This window comes from Aulonocara stuartgranti (assembly GCF_965226115.1).
Source record: "Aulonocara stuartgranti genome assembly, chromosome: 18".
Lineage (NCBI taxonomy): Eukaryota > Metazoa > Chordata > Actinopteri > Cichliformes > Cichlidae > Aulonocara > Aulonocara stuartgranti.
Genome location: NC_138954.1, coordinates 12479047 through 12504092, shown reverse-complemented (window position 1 = coordinate 12504092; position 25046 = coordinate 12479047). Strand labels below are relative to the sequence as shown.

The 25046-nt window shown below is 38.1% G+C and overlaps 4 protein-coding genes across 7 annotated transcripts in view; 1 reads left to right on the top strand and 3 right to left on the bottom strand.

Moving 5' to 3' along the window:
* Window positions 1–1489: 1489 nt before the first annotated feature.
* admp (anti-dorsalizing morphogenic protein) lies at window positions 1490–3657 on the bottom strand. The gene is made up of 5 exons (XM_082513118.1): window positions 3359–3657; window positions 3131–3267; window positions 2923–3042; window positions 2635–2824; window positions 1490–2150 (listed from the first exon to the last, which is right to left on the bottom strand). Exons 1-5 carry the CDS (start codon window positions 3648–3650, stop codon window positions 1729–1731), a joined length of 1161 nt encoding a protein of 386 aa, XP_082369244.1. The 5' UTR covers window positions 3651–3657; the 3' UTR covers window positions 1490–1728.
* Window positions 3584–16259, top strand: LOC309693667 (serine/threonine-protein kinase NIM1-like). Of its 2 annotated transcripts, XM_082513116.1 has the most exons (6): window positions 3584–3658; window positions 12194–12288; window positions 12398–12766; window positions 12938–13213; window positions 14049–14317; window positions 14499–16259. In XM_082513116.1, the coding sequence occupies exons 3-6, from the start codon at window positions 12697–12699 to the stop codon at window positions 15252–15254; spliced, it is 1371 nt and encodes a 456-aa protein (XP_082369242.1). In that variant the 5' UTR covers window positions 3584–3658; window positions 12194–12288; window positions 12398–12696; the 3' UTR covers window positions 15255–16259. The 2 variants fall into 2 exon arrangements, with proteins under 2 accessions (XP_082369242.1, XP_082369243.1); XM_082513117.1 differs by lacking the exon at window positions 3584–3658 and having other exon boundaries at window positions 12246–12766.
* The window catches only part of pnhd (pinhead), a 55210-nt gene continuing 35393 nt past the window's right edge, over window positions 5230–25046 (bottom strand). For all 3 annotated transcript variants that reach the window (XM_082513120.1, XM_082513121.1, XM_082513119.1), the window contains 6 exons: window positions 9379–9474; window positions 9032–9171; window positions 8228–8504; window positions 7549–7730; window positions 6581–6639; window positions 5230–5592 (listed from right to left, as the gene is read on the bottom strand). In XM_082513120.1, coding sequence (XP_082369246.1) covers window positions 5442–5592; window positions 6581–6639; window positions 7549–7730; window positions 8228–8504; window positions 9032–9171; window positions 9379–9474 — 905 coding nt within the window. In that variant the 3' untranslated portion in view covers window positions 5230–5441. The remainder of the gene's footprint in view (window positions 5593–6580; window positions 6640–7548; window positions 7731–8227; window positions 8505–9031; window positions 9172–9378; window positions 9475–25046) is intronic.
* On the bottom strand, window positions 19920–22181 carry ccl25a (chemokine (C-C motif) ligand 25a). The gene is made up of 5 exons (XM_082512440.1): window positions 22065–22181; window positions 21388–21473; window positions 21066–21183; window positions 20629–20734; window positions 19920–20541 (listed from the first exon to the last, which is right to left on the bottom strand). The coding sequence occupies exons 2-5, from the start codon at window positions 21449–21451 to the stop codon at window positions 20512–20514; spliced, it is 318 nt and encodes a 105-aa protein (XP_082368566.1). The 5' UTR covers window positions 21452–21473; window positions 22065–22181; the 3' UTR covers window positions 19920–20511.

The window sequence follows — 25046 nt, the reverse complement described above, 5'->3', positions numbered from 1 at the left end:
ATCTTATCTTATCTATAGATATAGATATAGATATAGATATAGATATATAAGCAAGTTTTGAAGTGTTTTAGGTTTTAAGTGTTCCAGAGCTCACTTAAAACTGAACTTGTGTTGACTTGTGTGCACACAAAATGAGTTCAGAAACACCTTGAGGCACAGACATAAAACTTCCCTTTGATCCTGCAATTATGATTTATAATAGCAGGTGTACAGCATCAACTTTACCTCACTCTATTCCAGGTAGGATGAGTAATAAGGATGAAACTTACCAGAACAACCAGTGATTGCAGTCATAAAAATAAAGGCTCAATAAAGGCTAAACCTTTTGGGTCATATATTTTATTTTGAAAAATCCACATCTATCTCCAACAACCTGAGATTCTTTGGTCCCGTTAGAGACCCCAAAGAACAATTTCAATGATGCTTCCATTATAGAAAATATTGTGTTTTTTGCCTTCCATACCACATGATTCACCACATCATAATTTAGGTCAGACACCAATGCTTATGACGCACAGCATAAACACCTATGAGCTGTTATAAGACATTAAATGAACAAAGACATTACATCAGTCTATTTCTTAGAAAGCTTCCTAACACTTTGACTTTAGCTTGTGTTGCGTTTTATAGGAGGTCACAGAGAGCTGTGCCATCTTACAGCTGAACACATACCTTACTGTACTGATGGGGCATCTTTAAAGGACTCTCTATTTATAGTCCAGAATATCCTGTCTTTTTTCTAATCCTCCTATTTCCTGAGCATCTTTAGGAATGTCTTTTTTTAAGAGGATGGTTTGTAGGAGGATGGCCTTTTGCTACTACACTATAAACAATCATGATTGTGCTCACTGGACCCAAAGGGAAACCCCTTTGGACATCAGTGCCCTCTAGAGGTGAAAAGGAAGATGTCCAGTGGGCTAGTGGAAGCCTCTTGTTTATAAAGTTGAATATACTCAGTGCAGATGAATGACATAAGATAAGATGCCTTCACTGTCATTACATATACAGTAATATTGCAAGTGGTGTAATAGTGACATAAAAAAAAATGTATTACATGCATCCATGTATACATGATAATGCAACCGTAGCTTAAACTATTTAGAGATACTGAATTCTGATGAGCCTGATCTAGCACAACATTATGAGATTACTTTTCTCAAAAAGAGGACCCACAGAAACACTTCTAAAAGGCAAAAGATGAGCTTTAATACAGATTTTCGAAAACTTACAAAAGTCCACAGAGCTGGAAAACATGGGGGGCATTGTAATCATAGCAGGTCTACAAGTTAACTTTATACTTTACAAAAAGATTAAAAGCCTGTTTTGTTTTTCATATTTCGTTTGTTAGATTTTTTGTTTTTTGGTGGTTGGGTCTCAAAAGAATTGTGAAGCTTTGTAAAGCCTCACAAATGATGCAACAAACTGATGCAAGGGCCAATAAACAAGACTTTCATTTACAATATTTACAATATATATCCCAACACAAAACATAAAAAATACAGATAAAATACAGAAAAATACAGATTTACAAATTTATTTAACATTCCTTTGATTATTTAATATCATTTCAATTACTTTCATATATTATAATTTATCATTATTTACATATACTACAGTGTCACATGTAGGACTGGCCACATAATAGTTTCCAGGGTCAGCTGACCAAGCTCTGTTTACAATGTTTACAGTTTTTAATCTTCGCAGCCCGATACCAGTGACTAGTTAATGTTAGTGGCACCCACAGCTTCCAGCCACCATGTCATTATACTGTTTTAAAACCACATTCTCATCATCATCAAAGAAGAGCAAGTTGATGGAAAAGAGCTTGTCTGGCACACAGCACGGCGTCTCAATGCCTTTCACCAGCTTCAAGGCATTGATGATGGACTGGACAGTGGCGTGGTTGGTTGGTTTCATGGTCTGACCCAGAGGAAAGGGGCAGGAGCCTTTGCAATAGTAAGCGTTGTAACCCTTTGGTGATACGATCCAGCCCGACCAGCCGATCTCCTCGAAGTCTACATTTAGGGGAAACCGCTGGCAGTGCGTGGCTGCACCGTCTGCATCGTAGCCCAGAGATCGAGCGCTACGGGAAGGTGGACCGGACATGGGAGTCTGGGGCAGGTTGGACGTTTCTGCTGTATCATCTGAATCTGGAGAAAGAAATCCACCGTTTTAAAAATGCAATTTTTGAACTGTTACGAAGTACATTCCATAAACAGAAGAGGAAGCAGTGACACACAAGCAGAAGTAGAAGTTTGAATGTAGAGTGCAAAGAAATATAACATCTAAAGCCCTTAAGTGGGACACACAAAACACTGAGAGCTTCATTTTTCATCAAGTTGTTGAATTGTAAGCATACTCCCAGTCAGTCACAGGCCAGTTGTACGTGAGTGTTTCCTTCATAAGCATGCTAAATAATGGTTGCACATGTGGATGGAAATATATTCAGCACTGACCTCAGTGGACATTTAGTTCAGTCGTCCATTAAAACTAAAACTAAGGCTGTTGTGCTTATGAATATAGAGACTGGAGGCTGGTTTCCCTTTAACCACTGTAAATCTTATCCACACGGCTACTATCTTCACTTAATATTAATATCACTGGGAGTAACTGACATTAAAGTAGAAATCTCACCTTTGCTCTCAAGAGGATTAGAGTAGCGGCCATCATCAGTAAAGAGAACCAGCATGGGCTGTTTGCTGTGATGGTGGTGGCGCCCTGAGGCAAAGCGGATCAGTTTTTTATCCATTTGGCTCCCTCCCAGTGTCCGAACCACCACTTGAAGTCCCAGGTTTGTGCCCTCATCAACCATCCAGGAGCGCACCTTCAGGAAGAAGGTCATAAGTTTATTTCAGCACTCTACACTGTCCAGTGTAGTTCAAAGCAGATCTTTGTGGGCTTTAAAGAGGTGGTGATACTTACTGCATGCGTGATTGTGAAGACTTCCCAACCAGAGGAGTGCACTGGGATAAGTCGAGAGGAAAGCAGCTTCTTCTGCGTAAAATTGGTTTTGCTGGTGTCAAACAGCTGATAAACACTGACCTGAAAGAGCCAAATTAATGTAGATAGAATTAGAAACAGCCATTCAGCCACTCGGGTTTAAATACTGGTCTAGAGCTGGTCTACATACCTGGCTGAAGTGATGTCTGTTGAACGTCAAGGGTGCCTGAGGTCTCAGCTTATAAAGATGGAGCTCTGCAGCAAGAATCTTCTCTGTTCTTGCGACCATTGACAAATTGAAGCTGAACTCCACCTGATCACTGTACACTGCAATAGAAATGAGAGGATTAGGGCTCAAATCAGAGTGTCTTCCAAAGCAGCCATCCTGGCACGCATGCGGGGACACATCAGATCTTACATTTATCAAAGAAGCTGCGCACGGTATTCCCCTCCAGAAGATGCGGATCCTTGGTCACACCGTCCACGTCGGCTACCGCGTTGTACAAATCAAGCATGTACTGAGGGGGCTGTTTGTGTCCATGAATCACAGGGGGGTCGTCCATCCCGAAAACCTCCAAAAGTCTCTTTATAGCAGCTGAGCGGACTTCCTCGGACTCTGTCGCGGGAGTGAACGAGTTCTCCGGGTAGTGGAGCGACACGGCAGCGGCCGTGCACAGCAGTGCGGCGAAGCTGATGACAAACTTCAGCATATTTGTCGGTGAGTAAATTCCCGGTGAGCCAAGTCTTCGATCTGCGAGCTGCGTGGAGTGACAGTGGGATCCTTGAAGGCCGACTTTTATATCAAATGCCCCCGTTTCCTCTCCAGTACCGCCAGGCCCTCAGTAAACAGCAGTAAAGATGCTATTTGGTCGCAAATGTAAATCAGCAATGAGCGAATGTAAACGCAGACTAATGGGGGCGTTAAAAGGTGTGAACTTTCCATTCAGCCTGCGTCTGGCAATAAAGGCTCGAATAAACTACCCTCAGCCTACGAAAAGTTTAAATTCTCACTGAAAATACAGTGTATTGTTGAGTATGTTGTATAATGCATATTTAATAACCAGCAGCCTGGATGATTTTATTAGAGGCAAAAATCGAAACTTGAAGGTGGAATACCTCGGAGGTGATGTCTTGAGGACATGCACTCACAGTGGGGGGTTAACTGCGCCTAAATGAATCAGTTAATTTGGAATAGCGGGCGCAGTGTGTTAGGTGAAAAAACCATTACGTTGACAAAAAAGGCAAGTGTCGCCGGGAACACTCTGTGAGATTTACATAAGCGCTGGTTCAGCTGGATGATCGCCACATTTGCGGTTTATGTTTTTTGAAAAAGCGCCACAGTATTTTTCTGAGCCAATCAGACCAATCGAAATCATTTTTATTGCACAAATGAGTTATTGTCTGCAACATGACTATGACTGTTATTTGTTTTTGAGCTCTCACTCCTCACTGCGAGGCAAGTGGAACGGATTCTGCAGGTTTCTTCCACATTAAGTCGAATAAATAAAATCAATTCAGTTCATATTTCTGATTTTATATTCAGGAGTAATCAACATCATTTTCTTCCACAAAGAAATATTATTTACATATTTCAACTGTAGATGGATTTAGGTCTAAATTATGCGTTAAACATATTATTTCAGAGTTTCTAGGAAACCATTTGCTCCCATTGATCTTTATGCACGATTAACCGCAAAACGCAAACTGAGGCCAAAAAGAGAAATTTGTTTCCCTCGCTGTAATAAACACGTAAAAGATCAAAGTTTTTCTGCATGACACCTTGCAGGCAGGTCATAAAACGTTTCTTTAGATGACAAAGTGGAGTGTTCACATGTTGGTATTAAAACAAAGCGCTACTTGCACGTGTTTTTTCAAAGGGACATTTGCAAAGTTGTTTTTCTTTCTCTTTTTTTGCGCCTCTTTTCCAGGCTTCACCAAAGCTTCTTATTGGAAAAGAAAAAGAAAAAAAACCGTTAAATGTTTTATGATGCATCTGGAGAAGAACACAGACCCAAATATATTTATATTACATCATGACATTATTAGAATTAGAATTTGTTCTTCATGATATTTCAGATTTAACTGACTCACAATCATCTCAAAGACTATAGCACAATTATAAATTTTTGTCTTAGCTTACATACTTTTTTATACAAATTCTACTAAATATACATGAATTAAAAAGAGGATCACACACTAATTTTTTCAGATTAGATCGTGGATCTTAGATTTAAATCTTTAACTTTTTCCCATCATGTTTCTTTTGCATTCTCAGTATTTGTACAATGCTTTAAGCACAAGTCCTCGTTTATTGTTGTATTAAATTTATTTACAAATTTAGCATCTTACATATATTACATATGATACAATAATAAAAATTCACTTTAATATTCACTATTCCGTGGGGTCATCAATGGGCTACAGTAAATATGAGGCCCAACTGTGGCAACCTCTTAAAGTCTTTCAAGTTTGCTTGTTTTTTCCAGCAGAGGGGCCTGTGATTAGTTTCGACAATGGCAGGAAGTGATGGACAGGATTGTACGAATCTGCCCATACTGGTTCACAAAGCTGTGGCTCTCATATCCCTGAGGAACACAGGAACTGGACTGTCTTTCGGACCACAAGTGGCAGATTTCTGGATCGGATGGACTCCTGCAACAAAAACATAGAAGAAGACAAAAAGATTAAATCACTAATCACTTTATTGCTATAAGTAGGCAGCATTTCATTTATCTCTCAAAACATTTTTTTTATAGAAAAATGTACAGAAATAGAACTAAATATAATTTCTGTATCTAGTTTACCATTATTGCCAGTCTGACAATATGTACAAGTATTTCGACTCACACATGTTGTACCATTCTGTACAGTACAGAAAGTTACAATAGGATAATTGTGGATCTTGCTATGTCTATATATGCACAACGTCTTTCCACTTCATCGAAGAAGAAAGAAGAAAAATATTTGACAAATTTGCCTAAAATTTGTTTCTAAGTAAAAATTAGATTGTTATTTTTTGGGCAAATAACAAACTGAAACCCAGTTTTTAAAATTTAAAATCTGAGCTGGCACACTTGAGTTTGTTAAGAATAAATTGGTAAAGTAAAATACTTAACACTGAATTTTCTGCTTAGGAAGGCAAGTTAATAACTGTAAGTCAGCACCTTAATCAAAAAATAATAATGTGCTAAATTTTCCTCCCTTTTTTTGTAAAACAGTAAACTAGAAGAAGATATAAATTCTTACATGTTATCAATAAAATATGATTTTTGATTAAATTAAATTAGTGAAAATTAGTGAAAACATGAAAAATGCTGAAAAATTCTTAACTTAGCCATAAACCTTGCATTGGGTGGTGGTTGAATAAATCTCTTAAATGCTGCACCTCTTTAGCATTTACCTTACAAAGTGTAGGGTAAATTTAGATGGTGGATTTTGTATTATTTTGATATGATTAAGATAAAGCAATAACACTGGTTGTCTGCAAACATCTCAAAATAAAGCAGAAGGTGTAAAAAGAACATTTGGTGTAGGAATTAACCCAAAAGTCAACATGCTGAGAGCAGAAGGCGTCAGAGCTCACAAGTAATTGTTATGAGGTGTGCATGAGGCGGTGTGGAGCAGCTGTGTTCACACATACCTGAGAAGGCATCGGTTTCCTGTAGTGCAGCTTCCCAAACATCTGCCCACATCTATTTCCTGAAGAAAATTAGCAACAGAGAGAAAGAGGAATCAGCTCACAGCTGCTCGCAAATATTTACCCAGTTGAGTTGGGGTCCAGCTGCTGCTTAGCATGTTTAGCACTGCTTTGATTCACCACCTGCAGAGGCCATTTGTGTTGGTGCTCCACTCGCACCTTTGGTTCTTGGACATGGCAGACTACCCAAACCCAATCTTCAACTTAAATCCTTACCGTCTATTATATAAATGTGATGTTAAAAATCACAGATACTGACTTACCTTGCAGTTGTACAGCTGGTGGAAAGCTTTTTGTGAATTTGGTGTTTAATCCTTATTTGCTTAAGCATGGCATACAAATCTGTGTAATGGTGCTTTCAAATATTTTTTTTCTGATATCAGTAGGGCTGGGAATTAAATAAGTCGTTGTAAAGTGAAACGTTTTGTAAGTGCAAAGAAACAGTAAAGTGTTGTGGGAGTATTGACCTGGTTTCGCCTTCTTTATGCAGTTTAAAAGAAGTTAAAATTATGCCAGAGATTCCTGCTCTCCTACAACAATCAAAGCCTCAAGTCTGTGCTTGTGCATGAATACGCATGCAGGCCATGCTGATTTACTTCACACCCAGGATGCACGGAGCCAGCCAGTGTGTTGTTTTGATTAAGTGCTGTCTTCCACTTATCTGCGGTGAACAAAGATACTTAATTATTGTCTGGCACCTGGCTAGAGCCCCATTTCCTCTTGACCTCACTACAAAAGAGTGTGAAACTGCCACCAAGCGTGAATCCTTCTTGCAGTGTGAAATGTGGCAGGGGGGCTAATGAAAGAAGGAATTATGTTTATTGTGAAGGGCTGGGTTTGAAATTAAAATCGAAGGGTAGGGATTTTGTCGAAAATTACAGTTGTAGTAATAGCTTGTAGGTGACACTTACTTTGAGCTTCTCTTCTTTGACTCCCTCTGCATGGTGGACTGTTTCATAATAATACTCCACGTATCGAACCCTGTAACAGCTTTCCTTCAGCTCACAGGCTGCCACAGTCTGTATGAGATCCACTTCGTTAGGGGTTTCCACCAAGGCTGATTCAAACTTTGTGGGGACACAGGAGAATCCATCTGTGGATGATTGATAATAAAAGTAACAGGATTATGATCTGTGATGGGAAGCAGAAATATTAAATAGACGGGATGATGTCGTCTGGTCCCAGAAGCAGAATTCTAATACTTTTTTTTTTTTGATAAGGTGCATAAAGGGGAAACATCTCTTCATCAACCGTGTGTGGGTTTTTTTTTTCAGACCTCTCTAACTCAAAATTACATAGGCAATGTCAATTAAACTGTAGCTGTCAGGTTATCCATTAATAATATATGTGTATTGAATCTATGTGCGTTAATTTATTTCTGAATTATTACTGATTAACTTCCTGACTCTTAATATGCACTAAATAGAAAAATACTTTTGCCCTACAAAGTGGGACAAAAGGTAAACTGACTGTTTCCAAATCAGTCATTTGGAATTTTACTGGCGGCTTCATGCTCGCTTAAACACGTCTTCCTCATGTTTTTTTGTCTGTTGTTAATCCCCCCCTCACCCCACACACACACAGACACACCTGGGGATCCTCTCGACTGGGAACATCCTCCCACGTCAATGACTGTCTCATACGGTGTTTCAGAGAAGTATGTCCTCAGTCCGGGAACTCTGATGCACTGGGCCAGCTTGATCTCACAGTGACAGTCCTCGATGACCGCCACTTCTCGAGGTCCCTCGAACAGAAGAAGCCGATCCACGCGCATCCCAGTCGGCTCACACACCTGAGTCACGCCGCATGAAGGCAGGTGGTTCAGCGGACCTGCGCTCTGAGAAGCAGCGGGTCCACGTGTCCTCGTCTTTATTGAGCCAAGGGGAAATTATTGTTTGAATCAGACCGGTAGAAACATGTTCCCATGTACTCACCTGCGCGTTTATTGTAGTTTCAGACTTATGAGAGAATAGGGGAGCACTTTATAACAATGTGACACTATTAGGTATATTTAAGGGCTTAGTGAAAAATTAGCAAGCGCTTAATTCATCATTTGTATAGCATTACTCCTCCTTAGTATGCCATTTATAAATATAGATATATTCTTATGACTGTGATAATGATTACGATTCTAACTAGCAGTGAAGTAGTAACAGTGATAGCTGTACATGGTGTAACAGTAACAGATGTTATACTAAGTAGCAGTAATGATATATAAATGATGAATTAAGCACTTGCTAATACCTTGCTAATGCTAGTGTCACATTATAAATAATATAAATGATAAGTTTGTGCAAAGTAACCCCACAGATGTTAGGCTAATGGTTTACAAAGCAGCACTTTTTCCATATTGTTATTGCAGCTATTCTTATGATAATGCAAGCTTTCACTTACTTTTTTGCTCTTGAGGAAGTCCAGCATTGAAGAATATTTTGAGTATTGCTGCTTCCCTGCTTCATACGATGGTGTTGTTGGGGCCCCACAATGTGATCTGCACATTCCTACATCTACACTGATGTGACTTCCTAAAATATCTGAAGAAAGAAAAACGAGGCCGATTTAAAGACAGACAGCACACAATGTTCATCCTTTTAACTGCAGAAGTCTAAACTCATCATTTAGCTTCAAGGCCTGCTTTAACCTGTTTTAACACATCAGAGGAAACCTTGCTTTGATTTCTATAGAGGGTACAGTGGAAAGATGTGGGATTTTGAAACATGTGGAGGAATGTGTTTCCTTGCCTTGTCCAATGTACACAAAGTGGCTCTGCCTCTTGCAGCATACTCTTTGTGTAAACAGGTTCCTGTGGTCAACGTGTTTGCTCAGCACTCCCATCACTGGAAAACACAAGAAGCAGCACACAACATTTCCCCTGGTGATTCAACATGGAACTGCATTTCAGTTACAGATGAGCTGTACAGGATTTTCTTCCAAGTCTTTTATTCATGAAAAAGATCATTCTATGGAGAAAACTTTAACAAAAAATATTACTTTTAATCTTAATTTAATTTAATTTTTAACCCATCCTTGATCTCAGCATCACACCTTCAGCTACTTACATTTAAAAGGCGATCATTTGTGTATCTGAGCGAATTTGTGTCAGTTGAGTCAGTGATTACCTTCTGCTCTACACATCACAGCTGCAGTGGAAAAGAAAATGCAAACAACACTTACAGGTCAAGTGGAGGACGCACAGAAAGAGTAGGAAAGGTTGCTGTATATCCATGGCTTTAGTCCAAATCTACTCCTCAGTTGCCAGATCCTGAGTGTCCTTCTGCCCTCCTCAGATATTTATAAGGGATTGAGCTTTAGCCCCAAATGTCACCTAAAATCCTCAAAGAGGGGTGGTGTCAAAAAAAGTGAGAGCTAATCAAATTTCCATGCTTCTCCAGCCAGAAGCCAACTTCAAAGGAAATCTCTACAGCTTTTCTGTTCCTGCTGTAAGGACACACTGGCTCGAGTGTGTCGACCGGGCCTCAGCTCACGCTAATGAAGTGCTTAAGTATCCCTGAGTCATTAAAGTGTCGCTCATTCAAAGGCATTAATCATCTTTTATCTCAGGGGGAAGGTGTTTAGCACCTCTGACTTAAAACAAAATCTGTCCCAAACACATAAACACAATCAGCATGGGGGCTTGAGCCTCACCTTTAGAAAACTCCAGCACCTTTGTGTTTATTCAACATGACACCAAATGGCCAAACCCCTCAGAACTACCCTCTGCTTTTAATCTTCACTGAAAGTGGAGAGATTAAGTACTTACAAGATAAACTTGTAGAGATACAAGTTTATGTCAATATTACTTCTGATAAAAGTGGATCTGGGTGCTTCGTCAGGTCAATAAGGCCTTCTCTCTCCTCTTCAGATATCGTGGCTTTAGCGTTCAGCTGTGTGGTAATCTTGACATTTTGCTCATTTTTAATTAGTATCTCGACGAGGTGTTAATCCTTCTTTGATGTGTTGATGTGATCCCCTCATTTTCACCAGGATCAGCGGATCAACGTGAAGACCATCAGCGCTCAGACACCTTTATTAAGGTGGTTTCAGCTGCTGATTCCTTTCTTTAATTTACTACACATCTCTTTGAAATTCTCTTATAATCTTGGTAATGTTACATTCCTAGTAGTTACTTGATTTGATTATGTAGATCAAAGGGTGTGTTGCTTTGCTTTTGGTTTTCAAAATAAGTTTCTGGCTTGTATTAATGCAATCTGGTCACATAGGTTATCAAGTTTGGGTCACACATAAAGAAGATTATGGGAGATTGTTTATAAAAGTCACATCCTGGTCAGCCACAACAAACCAGATGAGTTAAGCACATGCAGGGCTGAAGGATGTGGAGGATGCACCAGGGGTAACCAGGTGGATGCTATCTATCAAAATAATATTCATATTATTGCCAGGACCAAAGATTTTCCAGCAGATCTTTGCTTTCCAACAAGATACTCAGGGTTGTCCACTTTACCTGTCTGTGGCTTTAATGTTATGGCTGATCAGTGCAAAATATAGTGCAGCTTTTTGGCATGCTGTCTGATCACAATGCCCAGTATTAGGATCCCACCATTTCCTCCACAGATGGAGGATACTTGAGCTTGTTTTTTATGTTTAAACTTGGAAACAGCCAAAATAAAATCAGTTCAAAGGTGACTGTGACAGTAGAAAAACCTCCAGATGTTATTGGTGAGAATGACTTTCAGTTTGCGTCCATTTAAGAGTCTTTCAAAGCATTGTGCGTGCCTCTTTTACTCACATTGGGAAGTTCTTTTGAATATAAAATACACAGGAATACTTACAAACCTTTGGAGTACTTGTTTTTAAATAGATCGTTTTATAATATTTGAAGAGGAAGCATAAACCATTTTTTCTTTTCTTTCTTATAGTTTTTAAACTGCAATAGGTTCAAGTCTTGACATTGGCCCATTTGGATTACCATTAAAATACCTTTCAATCACACAACTGTATTCAATTCATCTTATGTAATTTTAACCATATTCTGACAGATCACAAATTTCTTGTAACATAATCCTGATATTGTATCAGGAAATAGTCCCTTTGTAGTTAATTCACATTCCCAGACAGATCTCTTCTTTATTAGAAGACTACAATACACGTGCTTGGATGATCACTGAGATTGTGATTGGATTATAGAGACTCACTTGTGACACGAACAAGCAGCTTATGCACAGTGACTGCCAGACGGTCCCTGTGTCCAGCCTGGGTAGCAGAGGTTGACGGGACTGACTGATAACACACATCAGTGCGTGGGCTGTCTGGCCAAGTGTCTGTCTGGTGTCATGGTCAATGTCTGGGTCACTGCTTTGCTCTGTAGCCTAGTAACAAGGCAAAGAAGGCACGCATACTCTATTCTCACTGTTTTTAGTTTTTAGCTGACTGTAGGTGAGGGTAGGATTGTATTTTTTATTTGCAATTCTATTGGAAAACAATGAGTATTTTGAGTTATCAGTGCTGTTGTTCGCAATTTGACAAGTATGATAATTGTTTAGGTAAAATGTTTAATTGGTAATGTCAAAATGTGATCCGTGCTTGTCTTCAATAAAGGCTACAATCTGAGGGATGCATGTCCAGCTGAGCCAGCTGAAGATGCAGTAATCACCCTGCCCCAGCTGGCTGACCCCTAACAAGGATATACAGAGGTTAGTTCATGTCTAGAGTTTAAAGAAGCCTCCAAATCCTGTCTATTGTCTGTCTGCGTGGGAGGAGTCCAACACGCTGGGATTACATGGCGTTATGTTGTATTTCCAGATTATATGCGAGGAGAGACACACTGCAGCGTAGGGCGAGAGCTGGTGCAGTAGCAGCATCTGGACAAGCGGTTCATCATCTAAGAAACTTCTTCTCTGAGCATTTTTCCTGATGCCTGCAGATGATTTTCATTTCCTATCATACTGCTCATATTTGTTCAGACAATCTTTTTCCTCCGGTTGCTGTTTTGTGGAAATTTATTTTCTTGTTAATTTATCAACTTTTAATTTTCTAAAATATTCAACAAGACAGAAAACAAAGAAACTTGGAGGACTCTCTGGTGCCAGGCGAAAAGAATCATGTATTTAAACAACAAAAATAATGCCATAAACGTAGAAAGGAGTAAAAAGAACATAAAAGGGAAAACATGTGAGTACAAAGATGGGGTTTTTTTTGTTTGATTTGAACATTTTTAACTGCAGGATTGCATTTTATGTGTACATGTCAATTAGATCAAATCCAATACAGAAATAATCATTCAAAGTAACTCTTGTTGCATCTCACAGTATGATAACAGCTGGATTCCCTTCTTCTTCTCAGGGGCTCACTTGAAGACAATTCCTCGCCAGGAAGAGGTTTTTCCCGTGATGTCTCCAAATTTGGGCAAAAAGGCGGGGACAAAAGAGAATGAGACAGGGGATGAGGCAGCGATGCAGCACACGGCATTTGGAAAGGCCTTGTATGATCTGACCCATTCAGAAAAGGTGATGAATGACCTGATATTTGGACGTCGAGTAGGGCTTTACGAGCTCAGAGGGGAGATTGGGTCTGGCAACTTCTCCCAGGTTAGATTGGGAATTCATGACCTGACCAAAGGTGAGATTTTTGATGCTTTGTCTTTTGTTACCTTCATTATCACATCTTGGGTCATCAGGTAGGAAATGACCATAGGTTGTAAATTTAAAATTGTTATTATATCACATATTTACATCAGAAATAATCCAGTTTACATATTGCTTTACTTCCTGTTGTTATCATAAATAATATTATGTTATTTAAAGCAGAAAACAGTGTGTGATCCACATTCACTGAAGAAAAAATATACAATTAAAGTGCAGGTGTAATGTTGAATTGCTCAGAAAAAGCTACGTCTGCCATTTATCTCATACATGAAGCAAACACGGGCAATAAACTGAGTTGTATTTGGCTATCAGCACTCAATACATAAATATGTGCCCGATTGATCCTAATTAACTGCATTTCCCAAAGAAAAGATGTACTACAAGAATGTGATAAAGATGTAAAATCAAGCTTTTCAGGCATTTTATAAGGGACGTCTTTCTTAAGTATCTCTGTTATTTATATATGCTGCAAAGTACACGGGGGCTTTTGTGCCAAATGACCTCATTCACCTGTTAGATGTTAGATCAGTTGAATGCACAGACATCACTTCAGTCAGTCTGGGTCACTGCAGATGTCAGAAGACAGCTAATCTCAGCCAGCCACTAATCCATATTGTTTTGTGCTTAGCAGTCAGTGTACGTGGTGTAATATGACAATGATGCTGAAACTCGTTTTTATAGCAGATTATGCAGAGATAAAGAAGATTGAATACAGGAAAAAGGTAGAAAAGAAACGGGAAAACGTTGTTTTCTGGTTTCCTCACTGTTTTTTTTGTTGGGTTTTTTTGCCTTTTTCTCTCATCTTACAGAAAGAGTAGCTGTAAAAGTCCTGGAAAAGGCGCGTTTGGACAAACGCTCTCGGGGTCTTTTTGCCTCTGAAATCTCTTGCATGGAGAAGCTGGCCCACCCCAACATAGTACACCTGTATGAGGTGGTGGGAACATTCAAGAGGCTCTACCTGGTGATGGAGTATGCCAGCGGAGGAGAGCTGTTCTCCCGCATCAGCACCAGGGGGCGCCTGTCAGACCTGGAGAGCAAGCTTGTCTTTTCACAGGTCCTGTCTGCAGTCAGATATATGGTAAGTTTAGAGAAACGTTCAGCTGATCATTGCTAAGGTTTCGTTTTGCTGGAAAATAAAACAAGTGACACTTAAAAACTTTCATGTGTTTGTATTAAAGTTCTCATATCTTAAAAAAAGTACTACTGTCAGTTATTAAATTGTAAAATAACTTTAACAGTCTTTCTTTCTCTTTTTCCAGCATGATAATAATATCGTCCACAGGGACCTGAAGGCTGAGAATATCTTTTACACCAGCACATACTGCATTAAAGTGGGTGATTTTGGTTTTAGTACATCCTGCTGCCTCAGCGATGTCCTCTACACATCCTGTGGTTCTCCACCTTATGCAGCCCCTGAGCTGTTTAAAGAGAAAGGCTACATTGGTCAGTACGTAGATATCTGGGCAATGGGTATTTTGCTTTACTTTATGGTGACTGCCACAATGCCATTTAAAGCCAGTAACACAGGCAGGCTTAAGTGCTGCATCCTGCAGGGCTCTTATACAATCCCCTCTTATGTACCCCAGTCATGCCAGGATATTATCAAGGGCCTCTTGAGGCAACTTCCACTGGATCGCCTAACTATGACACAGATCATGGAGAGTGACTGGATGAGAGGCATTGAATACCCTCAGGCCTATGCACCTTGTAGATCTACCCCCTTTCATCTGGCTGAACCCAACTACATCCTGACGTCAGATGATCTAAATTTAAAAGCAATGCTGGAGGATCTTGGCATCACCAAAGTTCATCTTCTCAACAACAACCTAAACTTGCAGAGCCCCATTACTGGTGCATATCGGATTTTGCTACATCGAATTCAGAAGAGGTCGTCTGTGGAAGCTGTGGGTTACATTCAGACATGCACCAGAGAGTCTCAGAACAGACTCAGATGGAGAGCAGGTTCAGATGGCTTGCTAAACAAGCGCTACTCTGTGGTCTGTGTCATCATGTAGTTTTTGTTTCTTAAAGAAATTAAAGAGTACAGCTTTGGAAAACTTGGCTTAGTTTCCTGAAGAACAACCATGAGATGAGAAGAGGGGTACAATTACTAGGATCCTAGCTCAACAATAAAGACCTGCAGACCAGTGAATGTGGCACCATAAATGTCTTTATTTTTTTTATTTTACATACTTTTTCATGTTATTTATCTTCTTTTATCTTTTTTTGTTACTGCTAATTCTATCTATCTATCTATCTATCTATCTATCTATCTATCTATCTATCTATCTATCTATCTATCTATCTATCTATCTATCTATCTATCTATCTATCTATCTGTCTGTTGTCATATGGAGCTGCTTAAGGGGTGAAATGGTTTCATTTTTGAGTTGTTTTTGGATAGGACGTTATTGTAAATGCCAGTGTACACACCGACACACTCTGTGACCATACTTGGCACTCTTTTGTAGCTTTAACGAAGTGAGCATTTAAGCCAAATGAGCCTGACAGAAATATTATGAGGGCTGACAATGACCCAGGTTCATCCATCGGTAAGGTAACAGGAATGTGGAAGTATCAAAACCCATACATGTTCATTTTTAAAGGAGCAAAGTCTTGATTGGTTTTAACAATACGTGCATGTTTCTGTGTTTTGTTTCACAAGATCATAATACTCCTTATATCTGAATTTTATAAATGATTTTAATGTGTTTGTAGGGTTTTCATTCATCTTTTCCCGAAGCTTAGATTCTTTGTTTTATTAACTCTTTGTACTTTGAAAAAAAAATGAATTCCATGTTTATTCATTTCAAATAAAATTACAAAGCAAAATTACCTTGCTGACGCAGTAATGTGTAGCTTGCCCAACAATGTTTACTTTTAAAGTAGACACAGAGATTTATATCTGAAATTAGAGTTCTCTCAATTGCAATTTTTCTGTCCAATTTTAGTTTTTTTTTTAAAGTCTGATCTCCCGACACTGATTTTTGCAGATTTCCATTTTCTTTCTAAAAGCCATAACTGACCATTTTTAATGCAAAATATTATTTTAATAACATTATACTTTTCCTAAAACTGTATTAAGTTAGAGGATCTTCTCTCAATTAAAAAACAACAACTTAAGGGCTCTGCTACTGGAAGTTAGCGCAACTGAAGAGGAGTTTGTGTGCTGTGTCACCTTTACCTGCTTATAAGTGTCTTATAAGCAGTTGCAAAAGATTTTTGTAAAATAAATGTCAGTTACTGACATCCTTTACCAGTGTGACAGGACGTCCACCCTCTTCTCTGTTTTGTCTTTTGTCCGCTTTCCAGTTAGTGCTTTGACGCTTTGCTCATACCTAGGTTGCTAGATCTGTACTCTGGCCAGCTCTAGCTTTAGCCATTAGCTTTTAAAAAATGTTCATGTTTAGCTGTGTGAGGGTGATTTAAGCGTCTGATTAGGTTTGATGCTAAACCATATACTTGCACAGTTGTGTGCATGTTATGCTAGCATGAAATACACCGCCTCATAAGCAGACTTACGGTAGGTCAGTCACCATTCTGGGCTGAGAAAGCTGAGAAATTGATGGATTGCAGTTCCTGGGCAGCGCATTGGTGCAGCATGACTGAAAATTATTGACTTAGACCAGCGGTGGGAAATTTTCCCAAGGGCCCATATGAAGCACCAATAAACTGAAGTCAGTTCAGATCAATATTAATTTTATTTTTTTATAAACCACTACTGGTAAGGGTAGATCTTACAATTTAGTAATGAAATTGTGAAATAGCATAGTAAAATACCAACATTTCACTATTTAATCAACAACCAACTGTGAACAAATGGCCATGTTTTCTTTTGCAAAATTTCAAAAACTTTCTGTAGACTGTTACTGCACATAGTTTAGGTTTTTCATTTTTTCTTCTTCACTAAGAGACATCTGGTCTATTTTGGTCTTGAACAAATAGATTAAAGCCGCCTTGGATCACCCAGAGAGGTGATCATTACAGAGAGAAGCTTTGTATTTGGATTTCTTGAACATTATCACTGAAATTGTTTGTTCGTATATAAAGGTAGATCAAAAGTTTATTTTAGTCACTTCATCTTGGATCTGCTTCAAAAGTTTTCCCTGTCACATTTGGACAGCCAGTGGTTGTAACACATGTAAAACAAGTTTGTCCCATTTCAGCCCGAGCCTATCAAAACTTACAAATCACTCCTTCTTGTAGTCCCTTTCACTGAGTGCATTGATGCCAGCTCATGCATGATCTAAAAGCCGGTCATTATCCAACATACAAAGATGTGCTGTGTCGTGAACATTGCAGCTCTCATCCAGAGCCAAGGAGAAAAAGTCAAATTATCTCCTTTGTTTATGAACTGAAGCTCCAGATTTCCCACAATATCCTCGATCTGTTTTATTTATTTATGTATTTATTTTGGTTGCCTATGAAGCACTCTGGTTGTTTTAAATTCTTTTTTTCTTGGGCCATTATAGTGCTGCAGAGTCCACCAAGCTTTCTTTGATAAACACCTCAAGTTCTCCTTTTTCTCCACAAAATAAGCACAGCAAGTTTACTTTCAAGTTCAGTAAATAAATATGTAAAAGTCCATGTATTCTTAAAAACTCTGCATTTTGCCTCAGTCTTTCTTTTTTTAATGTGAACCAACATCTCTCAGAAATAGCACTCTCACACCTCTCATAAATAAAAGGTACAAAGTTGTGTTGTGATTTCCTTCCCTCAGGCCATTCTTTGATGGGAAATCTACCAAAGAGTGTTTGGTGGTTGAAACTGCACGTTTGTCCAGTCATTACAGTTCTGTTACATATTTGTGTCACATATTAGACAAATATTTTTCATTCACTGCATTCACTGGTCAGAGTGAAAGTAAGTAGCTGTGGTGACAAGCTTAGGAGTTTGATTAAAGTCTTAAATTATCACAGTAATAAATATAATGTCAATTTCAAATAACTTTTCTATGTGTAATCTTTTGCAACTTCTTTCATCTAGGTACTTGATTTGTTTCCCTTTTTTTTACATTTTCATAATAACCATGATTTATAGGCATCACTCATGTCTCTGGCACCAAATCTGTTTCACTTTTCAATTTTTGGAAACAAAATGAACCAAATGATGAATGGGATTCACACATTTATGTTTCCGTTGTATTTTAATGACTTCACAAATAGATGAGTGCTGCTTACCAGCAGCAGTTAAAAAGCAAAGATGAACAGGGGAAAAAAAGTCTCTACTCAAGTTTTTTTAAAACATAAATTCCTCTGCTTCTCTAATATGTGTTCAAACACCACTTTTCCTGTAATGCATCACTTTTGTTTCAGCATAGAGTGATTTTCCACATGTTTTGATTTCATGTCGTCCCCCCCCCCCCCCTTAAACAAAGATGCTAAAATTTCTGCTCAGGCTGCCAACCAGCCAGCTCTTTCTGCCTCAGCATGCACATTCATCAGCATTACTGTTGTATAAACACGAAGGAACAAAGCCTCAGCAACGAAAACCTTTTTAAGCTGCAACCCAATTCTTTGACCTCCGATGGTGGTACAACTACTAATCATACTCGATGCAATTTTGGATGTCCATCAATATTCTTTATGCCACTGATGTCTCAGTAATTATTTTGTATTTGTCAGACTATCCATCACTTTTGCCTTTCAGCTAAGTTGGCAACCTTTTCAAACAAATACTTCGACTGCATGCAAGGAAGATTCGATTTTTAAAATCTCGATTGCCCTGTGCTAAAAAGTTTTGTTTTTTTTTTAGCAATACCAATCATTCTCACTTCTTTCTCACGTGCACATTAGCTGTCGGCAGTGTTCGTATTAATTCTTTAATCAACAAACACAAGAAAATTAGTACATGAGCCATACTTTACCAACTTGCTTCATCTTGTTGCATGCAAGAAAAAAAAGGTCTCTGCAGAGCAGCATTGTGTGAAAGCACCTACATTACTCACAGCGAGATTTTATCACTTGCAAGTCTCAGCAGTAGCACAGATCAATGAATGTGCCCAGCACTGTCAAATCAGATCATACTGCTGTTAATCATCATTCACAGATACTTCATTGAAGATTTGCCTGTGCCTGATTTCTTTCTCAAGAATTTCCTTTTTGTCTCCCTCCTTGTGTCAGAGGATTTAAATCTTGATATTTCAGTCGCTTATTTTGTTATTATTAAACTGAAGAATTTGTGCATTTTGTGCAATTTGAAGCTCCACTAAAAGGAAAAATAGAGAATGCAGCAATTTTATTTGTTGGAGGTGGACAAAGACTATCAGAGCATGCAATGGCAAACCATGTGCATCCATCACTCTAACATAAACTTTAATAGTAATCTCTGTACTGCAGCCTTCTTTGTATTATTGAAGTAGTAGTTAAACGTCAAGGTCTTTTATGATTGGGGCTGTTTACTAAAACTGATGTTTAGGACTGCACACCCAGGATTAGAAATGTTTTATTTGAATTAAGTAAGGGAGGAGCATTAAAACAGCCTCGTGAAATCTCTTGAAGAGACCGCACATGTAGACATAAATACTGACACGGATGGTACGCAGTATGAAAATAATATGATAATATGCATTTACCAAAGGTTTTTAAGTCCAACTTGTTTATTTACTCAGACTTAAATTCATCCCATTCTGCATATACTGTGATTAACTGTGTGACAGCAAGAAAACATCAAAGCCTCTGTGACCATGATACAAAAAGTTATGTTTATTTGAGTATATATACTGTAGTAAAACGTGCAAACAAAATACATGAAAATATATGAAAAGATTAACATTTCAAACATGGACAAAATTATGACTATTTTATTTTTGCTGATTTCAAAAAGTAATTAAAGACTTGTGTTTGAAAGACATCTGGACACATTACATAAGAGCCAGCTATTCTAAATAGTACAACATTTACACTCAATGACAATTTAGATTATTAAGCAGCTTGTTGAATATCACATGTCTTAAAAGGCAAGAAACAGTAGCAAATATTTTCAGTGAATTCATTGAAATATTTCCAGCCATGCATTGATATTAATTCTTCTGTGGCCATTTAGCTCGAAGAGTCCAACCCAAAAAGAGCAAAGTGCCGAAACTTTAAGCGCTTGACCCTTATATTTGCACAGAGTGAAAGCAAAAGTAATGCTACAAGATTTCTTGGCAGGCTTCCACAACTGCCTCCCGTAAGACACCATAAAAACCACCATAAAACCACACATTGCTCGTTTATAAGATAGCAGATGGCAGAAAGATGAACGGGGGCCAATGTTAGCTGGCAGCTGCCCTCAGCCTCTCCTTGAATGTCGTCGATGTCGCTGTTAAGAACAGAGACAACAGTGTGAACATCAGTTTTTCAAATGCGCAAGCAAATCCTCAGGCCGCAAAATGGTTTTAGGGATTACCATATCACTGAGCTTCCATGGTCTCTCGTCAATTTTTTTCATCAGATCCTTTACCCACGTTTCGTTTGGGTCTGTGCAGATGATACGGCCCTTCCTCATGGTGAAGCTGAAAGATAATTGGCACAGGTGAGGATTATTTTTAGCATGCAAATAAAACAGACATGGGTTAAAGAAAAAATCACTGCGAGTTCAGAGAGGTTGCTGTGTTAAAGTGCTAAAATGGAAGTTTTGTATGTACGTTCACTTTCCACTTAGTTTTTTGCTAGTTTCACTGTAATTATCATTATTATTATATAACAATGAAGGGGTATTTGTCAGAGGAACCCCCTTAAAGACATCATGTCATGGGTGTTACAGTACAGACACAACCAGAAAAGCATTTTTGTGACTGTTTATTTAACAATAATAACGTCACTATTTGTTGTACATCCACTTACATTACAGCTGGGATGTTGCAGCCTCCATCTGTCATCTGATGTCTGTACTTCACTGCGTGTTTTTGAGCAGCGGGCTTCATTGATCTCACATACTTTAGACAGCAGTTATCATAGGGCACTGAAAACATAAAATCACCATTTAACAACATGATCAAATTTGCACAACAAAGATATATTGTTTAAGACAAGTACGCAGTGAAGCAACATCTACCCACGCACACACTTCAGCAATAAAACAACCTCCTTTATCTCTTCATGCCTCTTTATTGCATGCTGCATATATGACACTGTTTTCAGATTTCTTTCTTTAAAATTGCTGTACCTTGTGCCAATGCCAGACAGACGCAGGAAAGGATCAGCAGGAAGAACAGAGTGTTGAACCGCATGGCGAGGTCTGTTGTGGCAGCGCTGAAAAAAAAAAATACAGGTTTATACATATAAGAAATATAAGTTTTTCCCTGCAATCAACATTATAGGCCTTATCACTCTGTGGTTATGGTGCCTCAACCCCTCCCATGCGTTCATGATTTTCATCTCAAACCTTGAACCTTGAACAAATATTGTACATTAACTGGACTTGTTACCGAAATGTATCATTAATCTTTTAAGCTCAGCTGGTAAAGAAATGTTACCCTATTTGCAAAAATAGGACTACTTAGCTTTGGCCATTAGACCACAAAATGTGAATTAATATGCATCCATTGCCCAAATGTGTTAAGGAAACAAGATTCAAAACAAATAAACAACAAATCAGTTTCTATTTGAATCTATTCTATTATCTATTTAAATGATTTTATAGCAAAATGTGTTATAAGATCATTACTTTCATTGAGGTATTCTTACAAATACTGCAAAACTTACTGAAACTAATCAAATGCAATACTAATATTACTATACTAATAAAATTAAATGATAATAAATAAACCTATAATTAGTAAAGCATTCATGTGAAAACCAAGCGCAATGTCTGTTTGTAAAAAAAGGAATATGATAACTCACCTCCTGTTCTCCAGGTGTAGACTGAAGCTCTAACGTTGTGTCTATCAACTTGTGCAGGCACAGCACTCTTATAAAGACACTCAGGGGCAGTATCATATTTCCATAACCTTTGTACCAAGACTTTTTTTTAACTCTTGTTTGATGAATGCCTTTAAGGCGTCAGCCTCAGGTTTCTTGATTGGCATTGCAATTTTATGTTTTGCTGATTTTTTCCAAAAAAAAAAAAAAAAAAAAGGTAAAAACACTTGAATGAACTTGCACTGATAGAAACTTGACTTTTTGCATTTTCGTGCAAAGGCACGTGTCTGTGAGGGATCAAGCTGGTCAGATGCAATGCACGCTGATTAAAAAGACAAGATTGGGCCAATATAACGATAAAAGGTGAAACAAAGAGTGACATGTCCCCTAATACTGATCAAACAAAGACAGCAGTTAGTAACTAGGTGGATCCCAGTTTATTTCTCATGTTGTTGACATGCCCTACTTTGGTGCCTTTAAAAAAGTTCACGCATTAGATCATGTAATTTTTCAGTCAGTCATTACCAGCAAAAAAAAATCCAAGTTAGAACACGCTTAAATAAATGCACAATAAATGCAAAAGTTTGTGCTTATTCTCTTTAAAACAAAATCCTATTTGTTTCGTTTCATATCTTTCACGTGGTTGTCAGTGCCACACCTGCCTTAGTTGCATTCAAACAGACTGCTGGCGTGTGAAGGCGGAGGTTAAACAAATGTTTAGTGTCTACATTATGCTTTATTTATCTGAAATATACGTCTCTAACTATAACATTTACTCCTATGTTGCTTGAGGCTCTTGTAATTGGAGTGTGGCATACTGTACTCTAAAGGTTTCTCAATATGTAACTGTCACACTGACAGTTACATATTGAGAAATACTGTTGAATGGCTGCTGAATGAAGGTGTTAAGTGCATTCTTACTTGCGTAACTTGTTCTCAATTCTTGTCCAAAAAGTTCTGCTGGGGAAATCCTTGTACTTAACAGTATTTAATGACATTAACAGAATAACAGACTTGAACATGGGAACTTTTTTGGTAAACTTTAGGTGAATATCTACAGCAATGATCCCTGGGCTTGGGCTCCAATACGAATCTGTGGCTGTTGACAGTTACATAGGTAACATCTAAACTGTGAATCTTGACTGTTGCTGAGATATACGGGTGGTAAGGTTGAAATTTGGTCTTGACAACATGAAGACATGGACCCAACCTGCTAACTAAAAATTCATGATAGTAAAATTAGAAAAAGACTGAACTAGTAAGGCTTGTCTGGAAGGGTTGCTGTGTATAGTGTGTAAGTCTATTCTCTCTTAAAAGAACAACTTAGGTTGGCAAAGTTACACCTAAGCAAACCATTAAACATCTGAAATAATTAGACAGATAACACAAAGTGGAAATGTGTGGCTATAATCCACAGCATCACATTTGGAGAAAACCAGACACAGCGCAAACATCTCATTGCAACTGTCAAGCACGGTGGTAGAGGTTGGAGCTTGTCACAGGATCTCCAACATCTTGCAGTGACTGAGTTGACCATGAACTCATCTTTATATCAAAGTACTCTATAATCAATGTGAGGTCATCTGGCACGGTCAAAGGTTGGTCATGCGACAGGATGATCCTAAGCACAACTGCAAATCTACAACAGAATGGCTAAAAAAAGAAATAAATCAAAGTGTTGCAATGGGCCAGTCAAAGCACAGACCTCAACCTGTTTGAAATGTAGTGGTGGTAGGAGAGAGAGAGCTGTGCATAAATGAATCCCTGCAAACCTCAATGAACTGAAGCAACACTGTAAGGAAGCGTGGGCCAAAATTCCCCTACAACCATAAGAGATCGATGAATCTTACAGAAAACAGTTACTTCAATCTATTGCTGCCCAAATAATCAATCGTGGGTTTTACTTAGTTTTTCTACACACTGCTTCTGATTTATTTTGATTTTGTTTCTGTTAAATAAATAATGGCACAGTGTAACATGTTGTGTTGTGTCATCTAAGGTTTTTTTTTAAATCATGAACTGATACATAAAACTTTAGAACTGAATGAAGGCGTACTTTCTTTTTACCGTCACTCTCAAATTTGGTAGATATTAAAATGATTATCAGTTATAACACTAAAAAAATATGGTTATTATATATTATACAACATACAGACGGCACAGGCAGTTCATCTAAATTCACACACATTAGGATAAAAACACAATCATAGAAGCAAAACTGACATTTTTTAATATACGCACAGCACTGCTAATAGTATACCACATATGTCATATTTTATATTTATTTTATTGATAAAACTATTTGTAGATATTTTTAAAAATCCAAAAGAAAACAACAAAATCTACAAGTTGGCCACCACATGCAAGAGAAAATTAAATAGGTATAATTAAGTAATGAGGTTAAATAAACAAAGTATCCTACTCTCCACTGAGCAGGAGCAGACTATTACCACACAGCCATTATGGTGCAAAGGGCTTCTGCACTGGAGCATAAGTGCTCTTGCATAATTGCTGATTGTATCAAACTGCAAAATCAGAGCAGTGGCTGCCACAGCCATAAAAGTCAAATATCCAACTAATAAGACATTTCTGTTCATGTCAAAATAAATTACCCTTTAAACAGAAAAATAAGGATTTAGTTGAATATTAAAATTCCAAAACAGAAAACCATTCCCATTTCTTGGGTCTTTTCTTTCTTTGGAAACTGGCAATTGTGTAGCTTGATAAGATCTTTCTGACACGCTAACAGCATATTTACTACATACAAACATAAGATTTTCCTTTAGATCGCTTGATAAATTCATCTTAAAGCCTCATTTGACTGAATCACTCTCAAACACTGTAATCCTTTCATCTGATAACATAAATCTTCACACCCCCACCTATATTTTAAGAGCACACAGTAAATGTATGGTGTTTTTTTCTATAGAAAAAGAAACATTTTGATGTCTATCACAGAATAAA

Bases quoted from the DNA above. Each gene is read 5' to 3' on its own strand.
- admp (XM_082513118.1), bottom strand. From the start codon at position 3,650: ATGCTGAAGTTTGTCATCAGCTTCGCCGCACTGCTGTGCACGGCCGCT. The intron at 2,825-2,922 runs GTAAGTATCACC...TTCTTCCTGAAG, and splicing joins TCTTCACAATCACGCATGCA to GTGCGCTCCTGGATGGTTGA. The intron at 2,151-2,634 runs GTGAGATTTCTA...TTCTTTCTCCAG, and splicing joins TAATCCTCTTGAGAGCAAAG to ATTCAGATGATACAGCAGAA.
- LOC309693667 (XM_082513116.1), top strand. From the start codon at position 12,697: ATGTATTTAAACAACAAAAATAATGCCATAAACGTAGAAAGGAGTAAA. The intron at 12,767-12,937 runs GTGAGTACAAAG...TCTTCTTCTCAG, and splicing joins GAACATAAAAGGGAAAACAT to GGGCTCACTTGAAGACAATT. The intron at 14,318-14,498 runs GTAAGTTTAGAG...CTCTTTTTCCAG, and splicing joins TGTCTGCAGTCAGATATATG to CATGATAATAATATCGTCCA.
- ccl25a (XM_082512440.1), bottom strand. From the start codon at position 21,451: ATGCGGTTCAACACTCTGTTCTTCCTGCTGATCCTTTCCTGCGTCTGT. The intron at 21,184-21,387 runs GTACAGCAATTT...TTATGTTTTCAG, and splicing joins CTGTCTGGCATTGGCACAAG to TGCCCTATGATAACTGCTGT. The intron at 20,542-20,628 runs GTAATCCCTAAA...TGTTCTTAACAG, and splicing joins CATGGAAGCTCAGTGATATG to CGACATCGACGACATTCAAG.